This window comes from Gossypium arboreum, chromosome 10 (genome assembly GCF_025698485.1).
Source record: "Gossypium arboreum isolate Shixiya-1 chromosome 10, ASM2569848v2, whole genome shotgun sequence".
NCBI lineage: Eukaryota > Viridiplantae > Streptophyta > Magnoliopsida > Malvales > Malvaceae > Gossypium > Gossypium arboreum.
This window is the reverse complement of record NC_069079.1, coordinates 12,075,419-12,093,986: the sequence shown is the minus strand read 5'-3', so window position 1 is coordinate 12,093,986 and position 18,568 is coordinate 12,075,419. Positions and strand designations below refer to the sequence as shown.

Below are 18,568 nucleotides of genomic sequence, written 5' to 3'. Positions count from 1 at the left end.
AATATCATTAACTTTTCAATTAAAATATTATGCAATTATATACAATTTGAAAGTTAATTTTAAATCCAAAAAGTAAAAGGATTAAATTCTTTAAAATAAAAATATGAAGTTTTAAATTTCAAATTTATAAAAGATTTGAAATCATGGTTGTTTAAATTAAATCATATTGATTGAAATATCAATCCAAAAAGAAACATTAGATCGGTTGACTAGTAAATCGATAGACTTATTGAATTTTTTATAATTTTTAATGATTTATTTAATTAAACAATGCAATTAATGACTTTACCCATTCAACTACCGATTTTGTTATGAAAACGTGACTTGGACTATATTTTAATATTTAAATTTTTACTTTATAATTTGACACAAACAAATAATGAAGGAAAAAACCTTTTTTCTTTCTTTTTCACCATTTTTCTTCCATATTTCCATGCATTTAACAACAATCATGAAGTCCAATTGAAGATAAGATAAAAATAAATGAGGGAATCATAACAATAGTTACATCTTCTGATAATATAAGATCATACGTAACTTTTAATAAACGTGCGTGAGCACCACTTAACACTCTCAGTTACGTGTAGCTCAAACATGGGTAATGCAGGAAGAATATAACAAAACCTAAGTTCTTATGCATGGACAACTCACACAAATACAACCTTATAAAAAAAAAGTATTCTAACCTATATAACATGATTTATTAACAGTAAAATTTTTAAATAAATATACAACACTGTAAAAAGAATTATTACATGGAGAAACAAGAGTAAAAATAATTTGACATAAATACGCCCAAAGTATATGGATTGTCAAATCTAGACAAGTAGAAATAGCAATGAAAAGAATATTAGAATGAGGTAAGTAGTTACCAATTTCACTACTTCCATCAGAATTGTGCTTAATATGATTTATGAGCCAGGTATACCCAATATGAATATCACTTATCTAGGTATATACCAAGATTAGCATTTTGATTATGCAATATTCAGCTGAGAACAACAACAACAAACCAGATCCGAATAGCTAGCAGGACTCATTCTCAGAAAGCTGTCTTCTTAGATCCTTAAGAGCATCAACAACTTCAGTATCGAGATTGTGCTTCAATAGTTTACCTTGAAAAGAAGTAGATCTGAAGAAGGTGAAAACATGAATCAAAATCATTTTCATGTTAAACCTACAAAAGTACACTTCATCCAATAATCAGCCTAATATCAACATACTTGAGTTTGATATTGAGTCAATTATTGCTAAATACTTTTGGTGCGCTGTAATCGAGATATTACTAAATCTGGAAGGTACTTATCTTAAAGTTTAAAAACGTTGAGACTTCTGCTAAGTTGAAGGATATCACAAATCACAAATGAGATGTGAGCTGTGAGATGTGAAGTCGAGTAGGCTAAAAGGTAAGACTACAGGACAAGGCTTAGCTTAAGTTGCCAAATTCTGCTTTAAAAAGGGTTATAACATTAACAGTCCAATCATAGTATGATTATTTTCTTTATGAGATGTTGGAATATGATCCCAAGGCCAAAACCGTGTATGCTCATTGCACTTTGCCTTCACTTCTACCCACAACCAAGAAACTATGTATAATGGTCATTAACAAATTCTCTCTGCATAACATGATAAAGGGGTTCCACTAGTAGACGTCACAGGGAATAATCTCAGAATTTATCATTAATGCACTAATACACTATTCACCGAACCACATTCTGCCACTTTAAATCTTTGAAAATAGATACAGATTATTTTTAATGAAGTGAGATAAAGTGGTTCAATGGCATCGTATTATACAATGTTAGTGCATCAAATACAAATTCTTTATCTCAAGCCATTTTATAATACCTACAAATATGACTTTACAAGTCTAGATTCACATTTCATGATTGAGCATTAAACCAAGGATACCTTAGACTATCTCCATTATTTCACAGAAGTCATGTATCTTTAAAAAATTTGATATTCCTATGTTGGCGGATTTATTTGTTTGAAGCAGAGTAACTATTTCAAAGTACGGAGAACATATACATGTATCATCATTATTAGCTATTAGATTACTCCATTAGCTCAGGCCCCATAAGACCCATAGTGAACCTTCTTCATCAAGCTTTGGAGACAAAACTTGTCATAGATCTCTTAAAATGACCAATATTCCCTTGTTTCTATGGACTCATGTTAAGAAGCTAAGGCCACTATGTATTATGATTTTGGCATTAGGGCCCATCTTTCAACATCGTGTGATGTTTGCCTAATGTGAATCATAATCAAAATGCCCTTAGTTTGTTTCTATGGGTGCATGTGAAGGAGATAAGGCCACTACATATTATGATTTTGGCATTCTCTTTCAACATGACGTGATATTTGCCTATGGTCAATCGTAAGTTCACCTACTAGTATGATAATTTTAAAATGAGTACCTAAACCACACAGTGGCATGCATTTATTTATTCTTTTAATTTCTTAGGTGCAAATTTTTGTAATTTCATTCCAATGGGGGAAAACCTTTGTTCTTGAAGCATCCTCTCAACCTCCTTCTGTGAAGCTTTAATCTACACAATTAAAGAGAAACCATCAATAGAAATTATGGAGTACAAACAATCTTCCAATAGAAAAAAGATAGACAACGATGAAAATCTGTCATAGCATGGATGCAATTTACATACAATACTTCAACATAAAGGGCTACATCAAAGGTAAAAATTTGTCATAACATGGATGCTCATCTCTTATTCAGATGAATGATATCAAGTAGCATTACTTTGTAAGAAAGACTAGGCTCGACCATATGGGTATGTTCTCTCTAGTTTTTTAACTTCTTGATGATCTAGAAAGGAAAGGACTTATTAGACCATAAAAGGAGACATGGTCCTCTTAATCATCCATAACCATAGGATGGGGGACATTGCCGATTAAAAGAAAGGAAAATCCAATATATAATTAGGATTGAGCCTCTCTTAAGAATAATAATAAGTGAAATTTACCGATACATGCAAGTAGATGAATGCTTCAATCCTCATTAACTAATACAAGGCTAGTTATCCCATTACATAAATTTGACGATATTTTCTTTGCATAAAACAGTCTCTCTCGCACACGTGCTAAAGTAGCAGCCATAGCACATACTAACTAAAAGGTTTTTACAAGTTTATCTCTAGCTCAGTAAGATATTTATCATCTTGGTGTCATTAGGATTTATTCATTATTTTGGGTAGATTATAATTTGCTTATTATTTTTTATGATTCAAGAGTTAGGATAAGATATTACAAGTAGCTGTGATGATATATCAAGACTAGAAAACTCTCAGTAGCATTTTGAAAGTTTAAATTTTAATAAAACACCCAAATGTCTTCCCTTCCTCCGAGAACTTTTATTTTCAATTGCTTCCTTTTTATCTTGTAAGCATGATTTGGTTTAGAGCAAGTGATGGAGAATCGCTTAGGCTTTGTACTTGTATCAGAGAGAACTTAATCAAGGCTTATCATTTTTATCTTGTCGCATGCAGTTTACATTTGGCTGCAACAAGAACCAATGGGAGCCTAGATGGAGATTCCAGAAGGTGCCCACATCTAGTTTGACATACCAAAAGGTAGTCTCATTGATAAACCTGATTTTGGTGAGGAAGAAAACCTGTTCATGATGTTGGACCTGCAAGTCATGTGGTACAAGGTAGATTGAAGGAGTAGTTGGTGCAAGCCCTTGAATTAAACGAGGGGGAATTAATGTTGAAATGATTGATTTCCTTAGCAAGATTCATGTTGAATAGCAAGATTATGATATTTAAAACCTATCTATGATGATATCCTGAAGATAGTGAAGAGACTGATGTCTATCTAGGTTAAGGAGAGTACTTGGTTGTTCATAGAACGAGAGCCACATCCTCAGAAGAAAGGGAGGATCAAAGGCAAGCTGAAAATCTCTTATATATCTCAAGGGGCAAAACGTCGGGTGAAAAATAATGAAGTGAAAAGAGTTGACTCAGTTTCTACAATCGAACCAGATTCTATCGAGAGAGAATTCAATGCTGGACTTGAGAAAAAGCAAGAAACATTGAAGGCAAGTAACAGTTTAAAGGTGATGCAACCTTGTAGAGGAAAGCTACTTGCAGTCAACATGAAAGCTAAGTTTGTGAAAGTTGTTGCTGAAAATCTAGTTCTCGTGGTTTTAGGTGAAACAAGTAATGCTAAAATATCCTTAAAAAAGGAGAGTCTTGGCGAAAAAGGCATGAATGAGGACTTTCTACTAATAATTGGCTATTGACTGTTGTCCCAGACTTGCATCTTATTCTGATGAGCTCAACCATTAATGCCGATTTGTTCTCTAAACTTTTGCCTAGAGCTTATGTTAGGAGGGGAATGCATGAGAGTCAGTTTACTTATAAGGTATACACTTTTTTTGGATATTACTTTTGTGTGCCAAGTATGCATTCAGCTATTTTGTCCAGATTGTGCAAATGCTTACTAGATAGGATACTTTACAAGCAATCCTTCAACTTCTAGCTATTCTGTTAGTCATACAAAATCACCTTCTAGAAATAAAGGTTTGCCAAACCCTACGAAACATGTTTAACATCCTCATGTGAAGATGCTAATTCTGAGGATTCTGGATTACGTGCAACACTCCAACATGAAATGCTACTAAGATGAACAAGTTGGATCTAGGCTTCTCGAATCCTTATTCTCCACATCCCTCTCAAGGAGCAAATAAAGTTTCGCATGCCCATGGAGATAGACTAAGGATATTAGTTATTGGCACCATGGTTGAAGCTCAAAGAACACTCAATTTGGCATCTTATGAATGAGACGTGGAGCAATATATGCATGTATATGCTGCTGCATATTCACTTGCTTGCTTAACTGATTTGAATTCATCCATTGGAGACAACAATCAATTTCCACCATTGTCCACTTCTGAATATAACTTACACCTTACATTAGAAACTGACATGTCTGATGGAAAGAACTTGATTGTTATGATCTACAATTCTTTGGGATGGAAAAGAGAGGATGCAATATGTCTTACAGTTGTTAATGAAGCTGTTACTGTTCATGATCAAGAGGGAAGAAAAATTGAATCACAGCTTGTTCCAATATATGCCTATGTGGACCTAAGCTATCATGCCAGAGCATATTTAGCAGTTGGATCAACATCAAAAGAAGTTCATGGTGTGAAAGAAACTTCAAGGCAGAGGCCGACCATTATGGTGGCTTAAGGCCCCCCTAAATTTTTTGGGAATTTTTACTTTTCCTTCAAATTTTTAGAAAATTTTTAATTAGGCCCCCCAAAATTTTTAAAAAATTTTATTTTTCTCTTAAAAGTTTTTTGAAATTTTTAGTTAGCTTCCCTTAAATGTTTTGAAAATTCCCATTATACCTTTTAATTCTTTTTGAAAATTTTAATTAAGCTCTCTTAAATTTTTGAAAATTTTCAGTAATCTTGTAGATTTAAAAATTTTAATTACACCCAAAAATATTTTTAAAAAATCATCATTAAACTCTTAAAATTTTCAAAAATTTTACTAGGTCTCCAAAACTTATCCCAAGATTCGCCACTGCCTTAAGGGCTGAAAGTCATCTACATCTAATATGGTGCATTAAGTTTTCCAATTTTATTCTTTACTCAATTTCCCTCTGTGTGGCTGCCGCAAGATCAAAGTTTAAAAGTTAAAACTTTGGCTCTTTTTCCATTCATGTGTATCCCTCTTGACTTCGATCTACAACTGTTCTTTGTCATTCTCTCCTTCACTTTGTTTCACAACAATATTTTATACAGTGGAGGCAGAGGCTTGAGATGGCAGCCGACGGAAATGAAGGGCCACCTTCAGTTGAAAGAAGAAGAGCAAAAGAGTGGCACCACAGACGCAGCTTTGATTGGTAAAGAGCAAGCCAAAATTTTTTAAGTTTTGGTCTTAGCTTTAGGGTTTGGCCATACTGTCTGCCCCATTTAATGTTCAATTTTTTTAATTATTTTAGGCTTGGATGAGTTGGGTTTATAATTTTTTTTTTTTTGGTTTGGACCTGTTTTTTGCTTTGGGCCGGGTCTTTTTTCAGTTTGGGTCATGATATTTGGCCCAAAAATATAAAAACCGGTTCAACCAGTCTTTTACGGATTCATCCGGTTCAACCACAGTTCACGCCATTTCACAAGTCAACTGATTCCCTCTCTTATTCCGGACCAGTACACCAGCTAGTTCCCAATGTGACTAGTCCGAGCAGCCAGTCCGGCCCGGTTTCGATAACAATTGTGTTAAGCTTGTAGGTGCAACATCACCTTCCAAGCTTTCCTCTCTACAACCTACTCTAAGGGGGCCAACAATCGGTATTCGAGGCAAAGTAATCCTTGCCTTTGAAGCAAATGGATCCTAAAAATTTGGGGTCAGGTTTGACAGATCTATTCCTGAGGGCAATGACCTTGGTGGTCTTTGCGAAGAAAATATGGTTTCTTCTGTGCTGCTACCTCACTAAGCTCGGATATTTCTGAAGGTGATATTGACAAGCCAGTTGCTAATGATCCTTTTGAGGTTGCATTGAATGAAGAAAAAGCAATCCCTTGGGACAGAAAAGTCTAGCTGGAAATACAGATAGGAGACTAGCTATAGAAAAAACAGGCATGGAAGTTCTTATATCAACGTTGAATCAAGAAGTTGCAGTTAGACAGTTCCTCACGGCAAAGGTCAAGGATTTGGAAGTGCAACTTGAAACCACTAGAGAGAATTGTTATGAAACATGCAACCTCAAAAGGAGTTACTTTGGAAGCAAAGTTTGGATATGGAATTGAAATTAAAGAAGAACAGGATGATATGGCACATGTTGGCTCAGCAAAGTTATTAGTCATGAAGAAGAGGCTGCAAAGTGCTGATATAGAAATTTATGCTGAAGCGGTGAAAGTTTTCTCACCGAGACAAGTTTTCCAAGGGGGAATAACACGAGAGCTTTATTTATTTTAATATTTTATTATTTCAGTTTTATTTTATAACAATTTTTTAAGTACTAAATAATTTTTTGGATGGCTAATATTGTGTTAAGAAAAAAACTTTATTGTCAAGAAACTCCAGTAACTTTTCTTGCAAGAAAGTCTATTATATCAACCCTAAGTTCTTTACAGTTCCAACTTTCTAACTCATTTTACAGCCCGAATTCTTTTTATTGCTTATGTTTTCTTCCTTAACCACATCATCAAGCTTTTTGATGATGAATGTTTTGGGTGAGGTATTCAGTGTTGTAGTTTTCTAACTCTGTTGATTCTTTTTAACTTTCCCCCCTATTTTTCTATTTATCCCCTAATTTCATTTTTTTCCTCCCTAAACACTTATGTTTAGTTCTGATATTACTTCAAATTTCTATTTGCTAATCTCTTTCCCTACTTGTCCCACATCAATTTGGTATTAGAACCTAGAAGAGATTTACTGTCAGCATATTCTCTACATCTATAGGAAGAAAAAAGAAAAGGAGAATACATCCAGCTAAATCAAAAAAAGAAAAAGAAAACTGCAGAAAGGGAGACAATTAACAGATTGTTTTAATGACAATGTCCACATCAAGATATTCAGGAACCCATTTCCTCTCAAAGAGCCTGAGGATGAAGCTGTCCTGGAAATAATAGTAGTGCTCCCCAAACTAATTTGATGATAGATGACTTGGGCATTAGAGATGGATTAAAAGGTGGAAACGGGAATGAGATCACTGATACTAATAGTGTGACTGCTGAGTGTTAGTCATGTTTTCCATGTAGCAAATACATTAGTCATGTTTTCCATGTAGCAAATACATTATCCCAGTGGCATGCTTTTGAGCCTTTTTGTTTTCTCCACTAGTCTTCTTAAGGCATTTTATTGGTGGCAGTAAATGTTGGTGATGCATTTGTTGCTTGCTTCCTGTCTAGACAACAATTCCTATGATGGGTTCCATGGAGCATAATAGTGTTTGCATTAACACTTTATGGACTCAAGTTTTTCCAACCAAAGGTGACTGATGGACTAGTAAATCCTATAGATGAAAGAATGTTTTTTGTTATCCAATCTTAAGGACATAAATATGTTCAAAAAGTACCATAAACAGGACAAAGACTTTGATCACAATTCATCAAATATAACCTTCAAGGACAATTAAGGTTCTAACAGAAGTTTCTACTCACTACATGGGTTATATTGATTAGGTTCAAAATGCCAAGGAAGATCTCAAAAGGTGATTCCATGATTTCAATCTTGAGGCAATTATTTTTCTAAGAGGAGGAAAATCTTCATGTTTACCTTTTGTTCTTCGATATTTGCCATCTAGCTGTTGTTACAATGTAATTATTTATTATTTGTTTAAGATTTATCAGTAAGGATGAGATGTTATCCATAAATTTTATAACATCTTGTGAGTGTTAGCTTTAAACTGATTCGTTAAATATTTCATGTTCGATTCTATTGAGTTCCTCAAAGGTTGAGTCCCTTTTCATGACAGAAGATGGTTTTTTCTAGTATTGCAAACCTATTTCACAACGAAGAAACTGGACAAAATAACAAGTATAACATCAGTTTGCTCATGACAAGATAACTATGTTTTCTAACAGACTCGCACCAATAAATAAATTTCATATGGGCACCTAATTTAAGTGGAATGCAAAAATGCAGCACTTGGTTAGAAAAAAGCCTCACCTCAGAAACCAATGCCTTGGAGCTCCAAATAAAGGCTCCCTGAACAAAAACATTAACATAAATAAGTCCAATGAATAATCTAATAGATCGTTCCCAAACCATTGTCAAAGTAGATTACACCTGCCTAAAATAATAATACAAGAGATAAGCATCCCCAACAAGTATCAAGACAATCAAGCAGCTACTTGATTCTAAAACCCTAATTTCTTACCCAGTATAAGTTGGAAGATCCACCTCTGTAATTTATTGACTAATCACGCTTTTTGTTTTTAATTGTAACACTTCACAATTAAAGATAATGTGGATGAAGATCCATTTTAGCATCACTTTATCACCAAGGATACTAAGGGAGTACTCCAACCATCATCAGTGGCATCTTCTTAGTTGCTATGATTTAAGCAACCTACTCATAGTTTCTAAACATAAGTTGCAACATCTTACTAAAGGAAGCTGGACAATATTTGTTATACATAGGGTGGAGAAATATCTATCTTAATGATAGTGAATACATAATGCTCTGGAATTTCCTGGTCAACCTGTGATGCAACTTTTTAGCTGTGACCCCAAAGAATCCTCAGATGCCAAGCTTACTTTACCAAGTATGATTTGCCAGACAGCCATAGTACTTGTGGTATGACTCATAAGGTACTGTGTATTCTACAAAATTTTGTGATTGATACAGTGTGCTCATACTTCAATATCCTTTTACCTACTTGTTACATCAGCATCTCATAGTCCATGGGCATCCCAAGTATTGAGCAAATTCAAATTTTAGATGAGCACATAGCAGAAAATACCATCAGATAATTATAGCAAAGTAGAATGTCATGATTGCTACAACAGAATAATTTCTTGATCATAAGGCAATGCTCACCGCTCCATGTGCTGCATGCTGCTGACAATGATCAGAAGTCACAACCCAAACTTTGGGGCACCCATCCTCCCTCAGAGCTACAACCTGTTATATATTTGAGATGTACACTAGAAGTCACTAACAAGGAAATAGTTCATTTATTTTACAGAAAGATGCATACTGAAGGTGTCATGGAAAAGAGTGAGCAACAGATGTTATAGGAAATACCTTACAGGGCAGACAAACCTAGATGCATAACTGATACTATCCCCTAATGCTGAATGCATAACTGGAACTATCCCCTAATGCATACAGTTTATCAGAGGAGAAGCAACTTTGTTATGAGACTTGTCAGATACTCTCTAACATATTCCAAACCATCATGCCTAAAATTCCAGAGTAAAATTTACCTGGAGGCCTCAACATTAAGAAGTGTTTTTATTTTCCCAATGAAGTTTAAGGGAACACATAAGAAGGATATGCTGCATGTCTTTGGAAGATACTTGTACCATCCATTGATAATAATCCTAGAAGGTTCTCTAGCAAATCAAAAACATGATTTGTAGCTCTTTTTCCTTTTTGTCCAAGGACATAATTTATAGTTTAATAATCTAAAGAAGAGAAAAGTAAAACTCTACAATGCGACGTGAAAAAAGGAAACATAATGAGGCATGCTAAAATCAATCCTTTTATTCTTCTATATATAAAACCAAATATGCTAAATAACCAGTAAAGAAACAATCGAAATTCTCAGCGAGTTGTTATCTCAAACCTCCTTTTCGATCCATGCATCAGCACAAGACTCTCCTGAGTAAACTATATCAATGCTGAAAATTGGAAATTATTAACATCAAAAATCAAAATCTTATAGAAAGAAAAGAAATTCAGTTATATAAATAAGGCAACATTGAAATATGAAGTATTTAAGACCATGCTGCCAATTCAAGGCACATTATGCACATACCATGGCTCTATGTTACTGTATTTGATGCAAGTGTTGGATACAGTATGTGTCTAACAAGGACATGCTCATTTTTTGTAAGATTTTGCATATATATGGAGGGTTGTATCATCATACCCCTGTTCAAATATGTGTTGGACAACAAGTACTTCAAGAAAAATGAAAAGTCAAAGCAATATATCTACGGCTAATTATTGAAGTTTCAGTCGCTCAACAACCATCCATATCAAGCAATGACTCTTCCTATTACTTTTTTCTTTTCTTTTCAATAGACTTTTAACTTCTGTAGAAGATACACTGCCCTACATGTTCTATGCATTTCATGCAAAAACTATAGACACCACTAACATACACACATAATACAATGAATTAAGGTCATTCCCAAGGCCTGACTAGTCATACTAACACAAATATAGAGGAAAAAGGTTAACATAACCAACACTAGAGATACATAACTGTTGAAAAAAATGTGAAATCCCTTTATTTTAATGAATGATTAACACCTCTTTCAAATTGGAGTCTAAAAGTCCAATTTTTAGCCTCATCTTAATATCAATTAAACAAAGGGTAGAGTTATGCATGCAACTTCAAGTTTATTGTCTGACTAATGAATTCTTGCACAGCTACCAAGTGATCATGAAATATGGATTGACATGAGACATGATGTAAAGCATCAGACATGCCAATGTTTGAATAGGAGAAGTAAAGCACAAATGTAGAATAAACTAAAAACCATTTTGCTCGGAGTCCTAAAAAACCAAAATGAAAAATAGCAGAGGATAAACTTAAGAAAAGTCAGTAACCATGCAGATTTGTTGATTTAGCAGCAAAGCAATTCATAATCATACAAGCACGGAGTTTTAAGCTGGATCCAGCATAGAGGTGCTCATGGCCCGGGCCAGGTTTGGGTTGGGCCCATGCAAGGTATCTAGACCAATTTTTCAAGCCCAAACCCAGCCCAACCCAGCCCAGCCTGAAAAATGAGCTTACTTTTTTTTCCCTAGCTCAGCCAAATTTAAGAAAGGTCAACCCAGGTCCGACCTGCCCATATTTTATTTTTTAGATTAGTTTTTATTTAAAATAAGTTTTTAAAATATAATACACTGAATGCACTAAAAAAAGGCTAAAATAAAAGTATTCAAAAACATTAAAAAGCATTATATTAAAAACAAAAATAAATATAATAATGTTTTATAGTATTAAATATAATTTTTATATTTTATATTTTATATTTTGGCTTGGGTTATTTAGTTGGGTAAGTTTTTCCAGGTTTTGGGCAAATGGGTTCAATTGTTATTGGGTTAGTGATTTAATATAAATATATAATTAATTTTTATAACATAATATATTCAGGCCGAGCCGGGCTCAGGCCAAAAAAATCTTACCCAAGACTCGGGCCATATAAAAAACAGGTCTTAAATTTTACCCAAGCCCATTTTTCTGGACTCATATTTTTGCCCAAACCCTCCCATTTTTGGGAGGGCCTTCGGGCCTAAGCAAGTGGCTGACCCATGACCAGCTCTAACCAGCAAGTAGAAAACAGAAAATGTAAACCTAATCAAAATAAAATGAAAATCAGAATGAAGATTTCCAGTAGAAACAAGCAAGTACATCATAAGTCATAACAATGATAATGTTCTGCTAATAGGTTACCTAGAATTACTAAAAAGAAAAAAACTGATCCATCTATACGTAAAGGTAGTTCCCTGGTTTATCAAAACAAGCATGTTTAGCATAGTTAAAGATATTTCCCAGTAATGAACTTAAAGAGTAAAAGAGGACAGAAATTATTTTAGATAATAACAGAATCAGAATTATAAGTACCCAGCAAAAGTTTCCTTGTGTGTAGGAAGTCCAGACATCATAGCGTCAAATACAACAACCACTTTAACCCCTGAAAATATTTCAGAAGTAACAGAGTTAGCACATTAACAATTCAGCTGAGGCATCCTATCAGACTAGTAAAATTGAACCTTGTTCCTACATAACCCCATGAATCTGATCAGAAAGCTATAGGACATTAACAATTGGGAAAAAAGAATTAAAGAAGTTTTTCACAAAAATGTGCGATATTAATCAAGTAACTTAATTAATACCTTAATAAATTATTGAAGATACTGAAGCAGAAAGGTGAGTTAAATTATAATATTCTAATTGGTGCATAAAATTAACTTACTTTTGCTACATGTTTAGATAGTTAACCATCATTATAATATTAACTTACTTTTGATACATGTTATAATTCCCAGGGAAAACTAAGAAATAGAACATATACAACATATGTAGTCATTCCACACAGAGATGCGCAAAGGTTATATATGGAAGAAGCAAAGCAAAAACCTCTTAGCATACTAAAAGTTATAAGTTCATCTATTAGTTTTTGGCGAGCAATGTCAAGCCTCCCTTTCATAAAATGCTTCTTCAGCTTCATCCAATAGCCACATACATTGTAACCATCGACGAGCAATACAGGGACAGCATCATCTAAACCCTGGTTGGTACTGTAAAAACTTTTAGCACCAAGAAGCTGAAAAGTGAATTGATTCAACAAATGATCAAAGAAATAAACTTAGACAGTGCTTACTAATAAAGGGTCGTTGTAGGATCACGATAAAGCTCTATGTCTTCAGGAAGCTCTTCCTTTTGCACCTTCTTTCTCCTATAACTAGTTGCAGGCTTAGGTGCACTAGATTTACACTTTTGGAATTCCTACAGGAATTTTTCTCATATAATTAAAGAATTTAAGATAAAGGGTTTACAATAAAATAGCAGCTTAATGCTTACATACCTTCCACAACTTCAAAAACTGCAAGTTCTGCTTGACATTGGATGTGATTCTTGGAGGAGCTGATTCAGGACCCTTACCCTATCAGTGGTAAAGCTAGATTGTCAGAGACAGTCTAGTCTAAATGGAAGGGCAAAGCTCCAAATAATCTGAAGAAAATTGGTCCAAAACAGAAACCTTATGGGGAGAAGGAGAAGACGACTTGTTGAGGATGACTGCCAAACCCTTATAGCTAGCGGAATCGCTGCAGCAATAATGAAGTGAAAGACTGATAATTCTCATCTTCCGGGAAGACCACTACATCATTAGCTCTGTCCCTTTCCGTCGCATTTAACCGGAAAAATGAAAAGCCTCTTTCTGCGATCTACCGCTAAGTGCCCTACGGATTGGAGAGCTTCCTAGAAACACATCATCAATATTCTCGTTACTTTTTTATGGATAAACGGTTGGAAAGAAACATCACCACAAGAATTTTCCAACACCACCAGTTTTCAGGCAGGGTTTTTTATAAAACATCCCTAAACTTAACAATTTTTATCAACTTAGTCCCTAAACTTTTTTCAGTCCATTTTTATTTTTGTAATTTGACAAAAAAAATTAAAAAAAATTAAGATTAATAGCTGAACTTATCAACTTCTCCTAGATTACTACTTATGATTCTTTTTCTTAGATTGGCACCGATTTTTTTTTCTCGTCCACTAGTTTAGTACCTGAGCCAAACGTCTTTTAAGTACAAGGCAGGTGGCAAAATAAAATTGCAACACGTGGCCTACATAATCTAAACAAATTTAAGAAAAAAAAATTTACTCTTCTCCCATAATTTTTTGTTGTGTTTCTTCTTCTCATCCATCTTTCTTCTTCTTCCTTTAACCCAAGTTACTACCTTCGTCGCCATTGGCGGTTAACTTCCTTTTTCGCCTGAAAATAGTACCGGAGTATAGCTCTCCGTTCACTCACCACCAATGATTTATAGAGAAAGGGGAGTGTACTTGAGTCTTAACCTTATTTCATTGTAGTTTCTTACTTTTGTGGTTTGGAGAAATTCCAAAAAAATAGAAAGGGAATGGTGGCCATGGCTTTGTAGTGATTTAAAACAATTGCATCAGAGTGTACCTGAGTCTAACTCTTACAAGATTTAAGAAAAAACAAAAACAAAAACAAAAAATACAGAGAAAAGGGAGGCCAAAGATCCTTACAATCCCAAAGAGCTGATTTGAAAAGTGATGTTGCCATCAGCAAAAAGAAAGAGTTGTATTAACATTCGGAGAGTTTACGGTCGCAGAAGATACAATCCCGGTGAGCCAAAATGTATTCAAAAAAAAAAAAAGGAAAGCAAGGAAGAATACTACTGTGAAAGAAGGTAGTAAAGGAAATGATAGGATTTGTAACGTTCAAGAGGGTGCTTATCTATCTCAAAAATAGCAGTAATTAAATTTTGAGGAAAAAATGGTAGCAGCAGCATCAGCTCCTATGTTGACCATCGTTGTTTTGATTCCACGTGTTCCCACAGTCATTAGAACCACCCTCTATTTTGCAAAACATTTGCAAAGGATAATACATTTACAAAATATCGCGAATCAACTGTCAAATTTATTTGTTAACTTGAGAATTACAAAATCTTACATGCCAACTGAAAATATTTCAATACGAATTGATGTCCAATAAGGTAAGTTGTTAGTGCAAAAGAAAGTAATCAAAGCCTGGAGCGTGAAGGATTAATTAGTTACAAAGATAAAATTCCTCATAAAAGGAAAGGAGGAAATATTTAAAATGGTCATATTGTGGAAGCAAGTATCTAAAAATGGTGATAACGAAGAGATCTCGATAAGTGATGTTACTTCAGTAAAAAGATGGAACCGAAAAAATATAATTATCGACAACAATTTTGTTTTATAATGTTATCATTTAAATAGAAAAAGAAAATGCAGATCCTAAACCTAAGTCTATTGAGGAATGTAGAAATAGAAAAGAAAAGATAAAATTCAAGCAGAATTGAATTTACTTTTGATAAGTCACAATTTATACATATTTTTATCCCATGCTTAGCATATTTCCGGATGAATTATCATTAGATTTGTGGAATTTGATGCTCCTAATCCTTTAATTTCATGTCTTATACTTAAGTGAGTATAGGAGAGTAAAAAAAGCAAGAAACGGGCCAAAAACGGAGAAAATGGGTCAACGTGAGAAATCAACACGGCCTGAACTTCCTCACACGGGTAGACCACATGGTCGTGTCTATTTAACAAACTCTAACACGGTTTAAAGCACTTGCACACTGGCGTGGTACACGGCCGTGTCCCTGTCGAGCTCAAGACTAATTTTATTCGGAAAAGAGCACTTTTGAGGGTTTTGAGGCATTCTAAAGCCTATATAAACACCCTATAGGAGGATTAAGGGGGACACATGGAGTAGGAGGCAATGAATTACTGGAAGAAAGTCGATTGATCCATCTCAGAAGCCAGATTCTCCTTCAAGTCTGAAGATCTCCCTTCAATTTCCTTCAGGGGTTTTTGGGTTTTCTTTATGTTTTGTTATCATTATTCTTCTGAGATATTTTCTTTTACACATATGAACTAAATCCCCTAAATACCTAAGGGGGATGAAACCTAAGATGGATCTTGTTATTATTTTCTGAATTATATGATAAATACTTTATTTGTTCTTAATTATGTGTTCTTAGTTCTTGCTTTAGTATTCTAGGATATTGATTCAAGTATTGATGTGCTTATTCAGGGAGCAAAAGTCCCTGTCTAAGAGTAGATCTAGCATAATTAAGCGGAGTTGATTACACCCCTAGACATAGGGCGACATAAATCTGCCGAATTAGGGTCAAACCTAATAAGGGAATCCATAGACCGAGTTAATGCAACACTAGGGGTTTTAATTAGAAAGAGATTTCAATTAATCAACCTAGGGTTAGACGTTGTTAGTCTCGAGAGAGATAATAATATAAATTAGGGATTTCTACGGATTGAGTCAAGTGAATAAATCATCTAATTCAGAGTCAAATAACAAGTGAAGTCTAGGTGGATTTTCCATTGAGTATTGTCCAAATCAATCAGTTTTCCTAAAAGTATTTCCCAAATTTACTTCATGTGCATTCTTAGTTTAGTTAATTAGTTTAGATAAAACAAATCCTCTTATTTTTAGGCTAGATAATAAAAAGAAGGTTAATACTAGTACTTTTAGTACCTATGGGCTCGACATTCCAGTCTTGGTATAAGCTATACTACTGTTCGATAGGTGCACTTGCCTTTATCGTGATAATAGTTAGTTTTCAAGTACGATCAATCATAAATATAAAACTCATCACGAGCATAAACTTTCTAAACGTGATATTGTTGGACTTGTATTTCAAACATCTAACGATATAAAGTCGATGATATAAATGGGCATTTGTGTGAAAACGAAATGAAAAAAAATGAAGTCATAAGATATAAAGAATAACTTGTAACACAAGGATTTTTGCAAAGGCCTGACATTAATTACAATAAGATATATTCTCCTATGGTGGATGTAATCATGTTTAGATATTTTATTAGTCTGGTAGCACGTGAAAAACTTGACATTCAGCTAATGGATGTTATTATAGTCCATTTGTATGGTACACTTGATAGTGAAATTTATATGAAAATCCCTGAAGGATTTAAAATCCTTGAAGGATTTAAAATCCTTGAAGGATATAGAGTTTCTTGCAAAAATTATTGGATCAGATTAAAGAAAAATTTATATGGATTAAAACAATTTAGGCGTATGTAGTACAATCCTCTTAGTGAATATTTGTTAAAAGAATAGTATAAAAACTATTCAATTTGTTCATGTGTCTTTATAAAAAGGTCAGGATCAGATTTTATGATAAGTTCTGTTTATGTTAATGATCTAAATATTATTGGAAGTTCTGAAGAGTTTCAAAATGTGGTAAACTATTTAAAGAAAAAAATTTGAGATGAAAGATATTGGAAAAACAAAGTTTTTTCTTAACTTGCAGATTAAGCGTTTAAAAGAGGGAATCCATGTCTATCAGTCAACTTATACGGAAAAGATCTTAAAGAAATTTACATGGATAAAACACATCCATTGAGTACCCTAATGGTTTTTCGATCGTTAGATGTGAATAAAGATAAAATTCATCCTTGCAAGAATGATAAAGAATTTCTTGATCTTGAAATATCATATCAAGTGGCATAGGAGTATTGATGTATCTTACAAATAACATAAGACTTGATATAACTTTCGTTGTAAACTTGTTAGCAAGATTTAGTTCTTCTCCAACATGTAGACATTGGAATGAAATTAAGCATGTATTTAAATATCTCAAAGGGACCATTGATATGAGGTTATTTTATTCAAATTATTCAAAATCCCTATTAGTTGGCTATTTATCAGATCCACATAAAGATAAATCTCAAATGGGATATTTATTTACATATGGAGATACTGTCATATTATGGCATTCAACAAAACAAACATTAGTTGCCGCCTCTTCATATCATACAAAAATAATTGCAATGCATGAGGCAAGTTGAAAGTGTGTTTGGCTAAGGTTATTGACCCAATATATCCAGAAGATACATAATTTGCCTTTTCAAGAGAATATGTCAACTATTTTATACGAAGATAATGCAACATGTATATATCAATTGAAGGGTGGTTATATCAAATGTGATAGAATGAAACATATTTCACCAAAATTATTTTTCACTCGTGATCTTGAGAAGAAATGTTATATAGAAGTTCAACAAATTCGTTCTAGTGATAATTTAGCATATCTTTTTACCAAGGCATTACCAACTTCAACATTTGAAAGGCTACTACACAAGATTGAAGTGTGTCGACTCAAAGATGTAATGTGATGTTGCCATTAGGAAGGAGTAAAAAACATGTTACACTATTTTCCTTTAACCAATTTTTTATCTCACTGGGTTTTCCTGATAAAAGTTTTTAACAAGGTAACTTATAATAATAGATTATGTACTCTTTTCCTTCATTAGATTTTTATCCCATAAGGTTTTTCCTAATAAATTTTTTTATGAGACATTTTCATTTATGGATATCCAAGGGGGAGTGTTGTAAATCCATTGATAAATAGATGTCCATGTGTTGTAAATCCATTGATAAATAGATGTCCATAACCCCCTCAAATTTATCTTATTGTAACCCCTAAACAATGATTGTCTATAACCCCTAAATTAATTAGTTTGTAACCCCTAAATTATTTATAGGATACTTTAATGTTGGTCCTTAATACTTTATAACTTATGGTACTTGAAGCCCTATAAATAAAGGGCATGTACAAGCTTACTATATCTTAAGTGAAAGTTCAT

General features: G+C 33.7%; 1 protein-coding gene across 3 annotated transcripts; it reads right to left on the bottom strand.

The window, feature by feature from the left end:
* Positions 1-663: 663 nt before the first annotated feature.
* Positions 664-14,774, bottom strand: LOC108489249 (uncharacterized). 3 transcript variants are annotated; one of them, XM_017793646.2, is made up of 11 exons: positions 14,438-14,774; positions 13,419-13,639; positions 13,245-13,322; positions 13,041-13,165; positions 12,797-12,957; positions 12,281-12,350; positions 10,268-10,322; positions 9,517-9,600; positions 8,643-8,681; positions 2,506-2,552; positions 664-1,132 (listed from the first exon to the last, which is right to left on the bottom strand). In XM_017793646.2, exons 2-11 carry the CDS (start codon positions 13,521-13,523, stop codon positions 1,027-1,029), a joined length of 870 nt encoding a protein of 289 aa, XP_017649135.1. In that variant the 5' UTR covers positions 13,524-13,639; positions 14,438-14,774; the 3' UTR covers positions 664-1,026. The 3 variants fall into 3 exon arrangements, with proteins under 3 accessions (XP_017649135.1, XP_017649137.1, XP_017649134.1); XM_017793648.2 differs by lacking the exon at positions 14,438-14,774 and having other exon boundaries at positions 664-1,115; positions 13,419-13,953; XM_017793645.2 differs by lacking the exon at positions 14,438-14,774 and having other exon boundaries at positions 13,419-13,946.
* Between the last annotated feature and the right edge of the window lie 3,794 nt (positions 14,775-18,568).

Bases quoted from the DNA above. Each gene is read 5' to 3' on its own strand.
- LOC108489249 (XM_017793646.2), bottom strand. From the start codon at position 13,523: ATGAGAATTATCAGTCTTTCACTTCATTATTGCTGCAGCGATTCCGCT. The intron at 13,323-13,418 runs GTTTCTGTTTTG...TACCACTGATAG, and splicing joins CTTCTCCTTCTCCCCATAAG to GGTAAGGGTCCTGAATCAGC. The intron at 12,958-13,040 runs GTAAGCACTGTC...AAGTTTTTACAG, and splicing joins CCTACAACGACCCTTTATTA to TACCAACCAGGGTTTAGATG.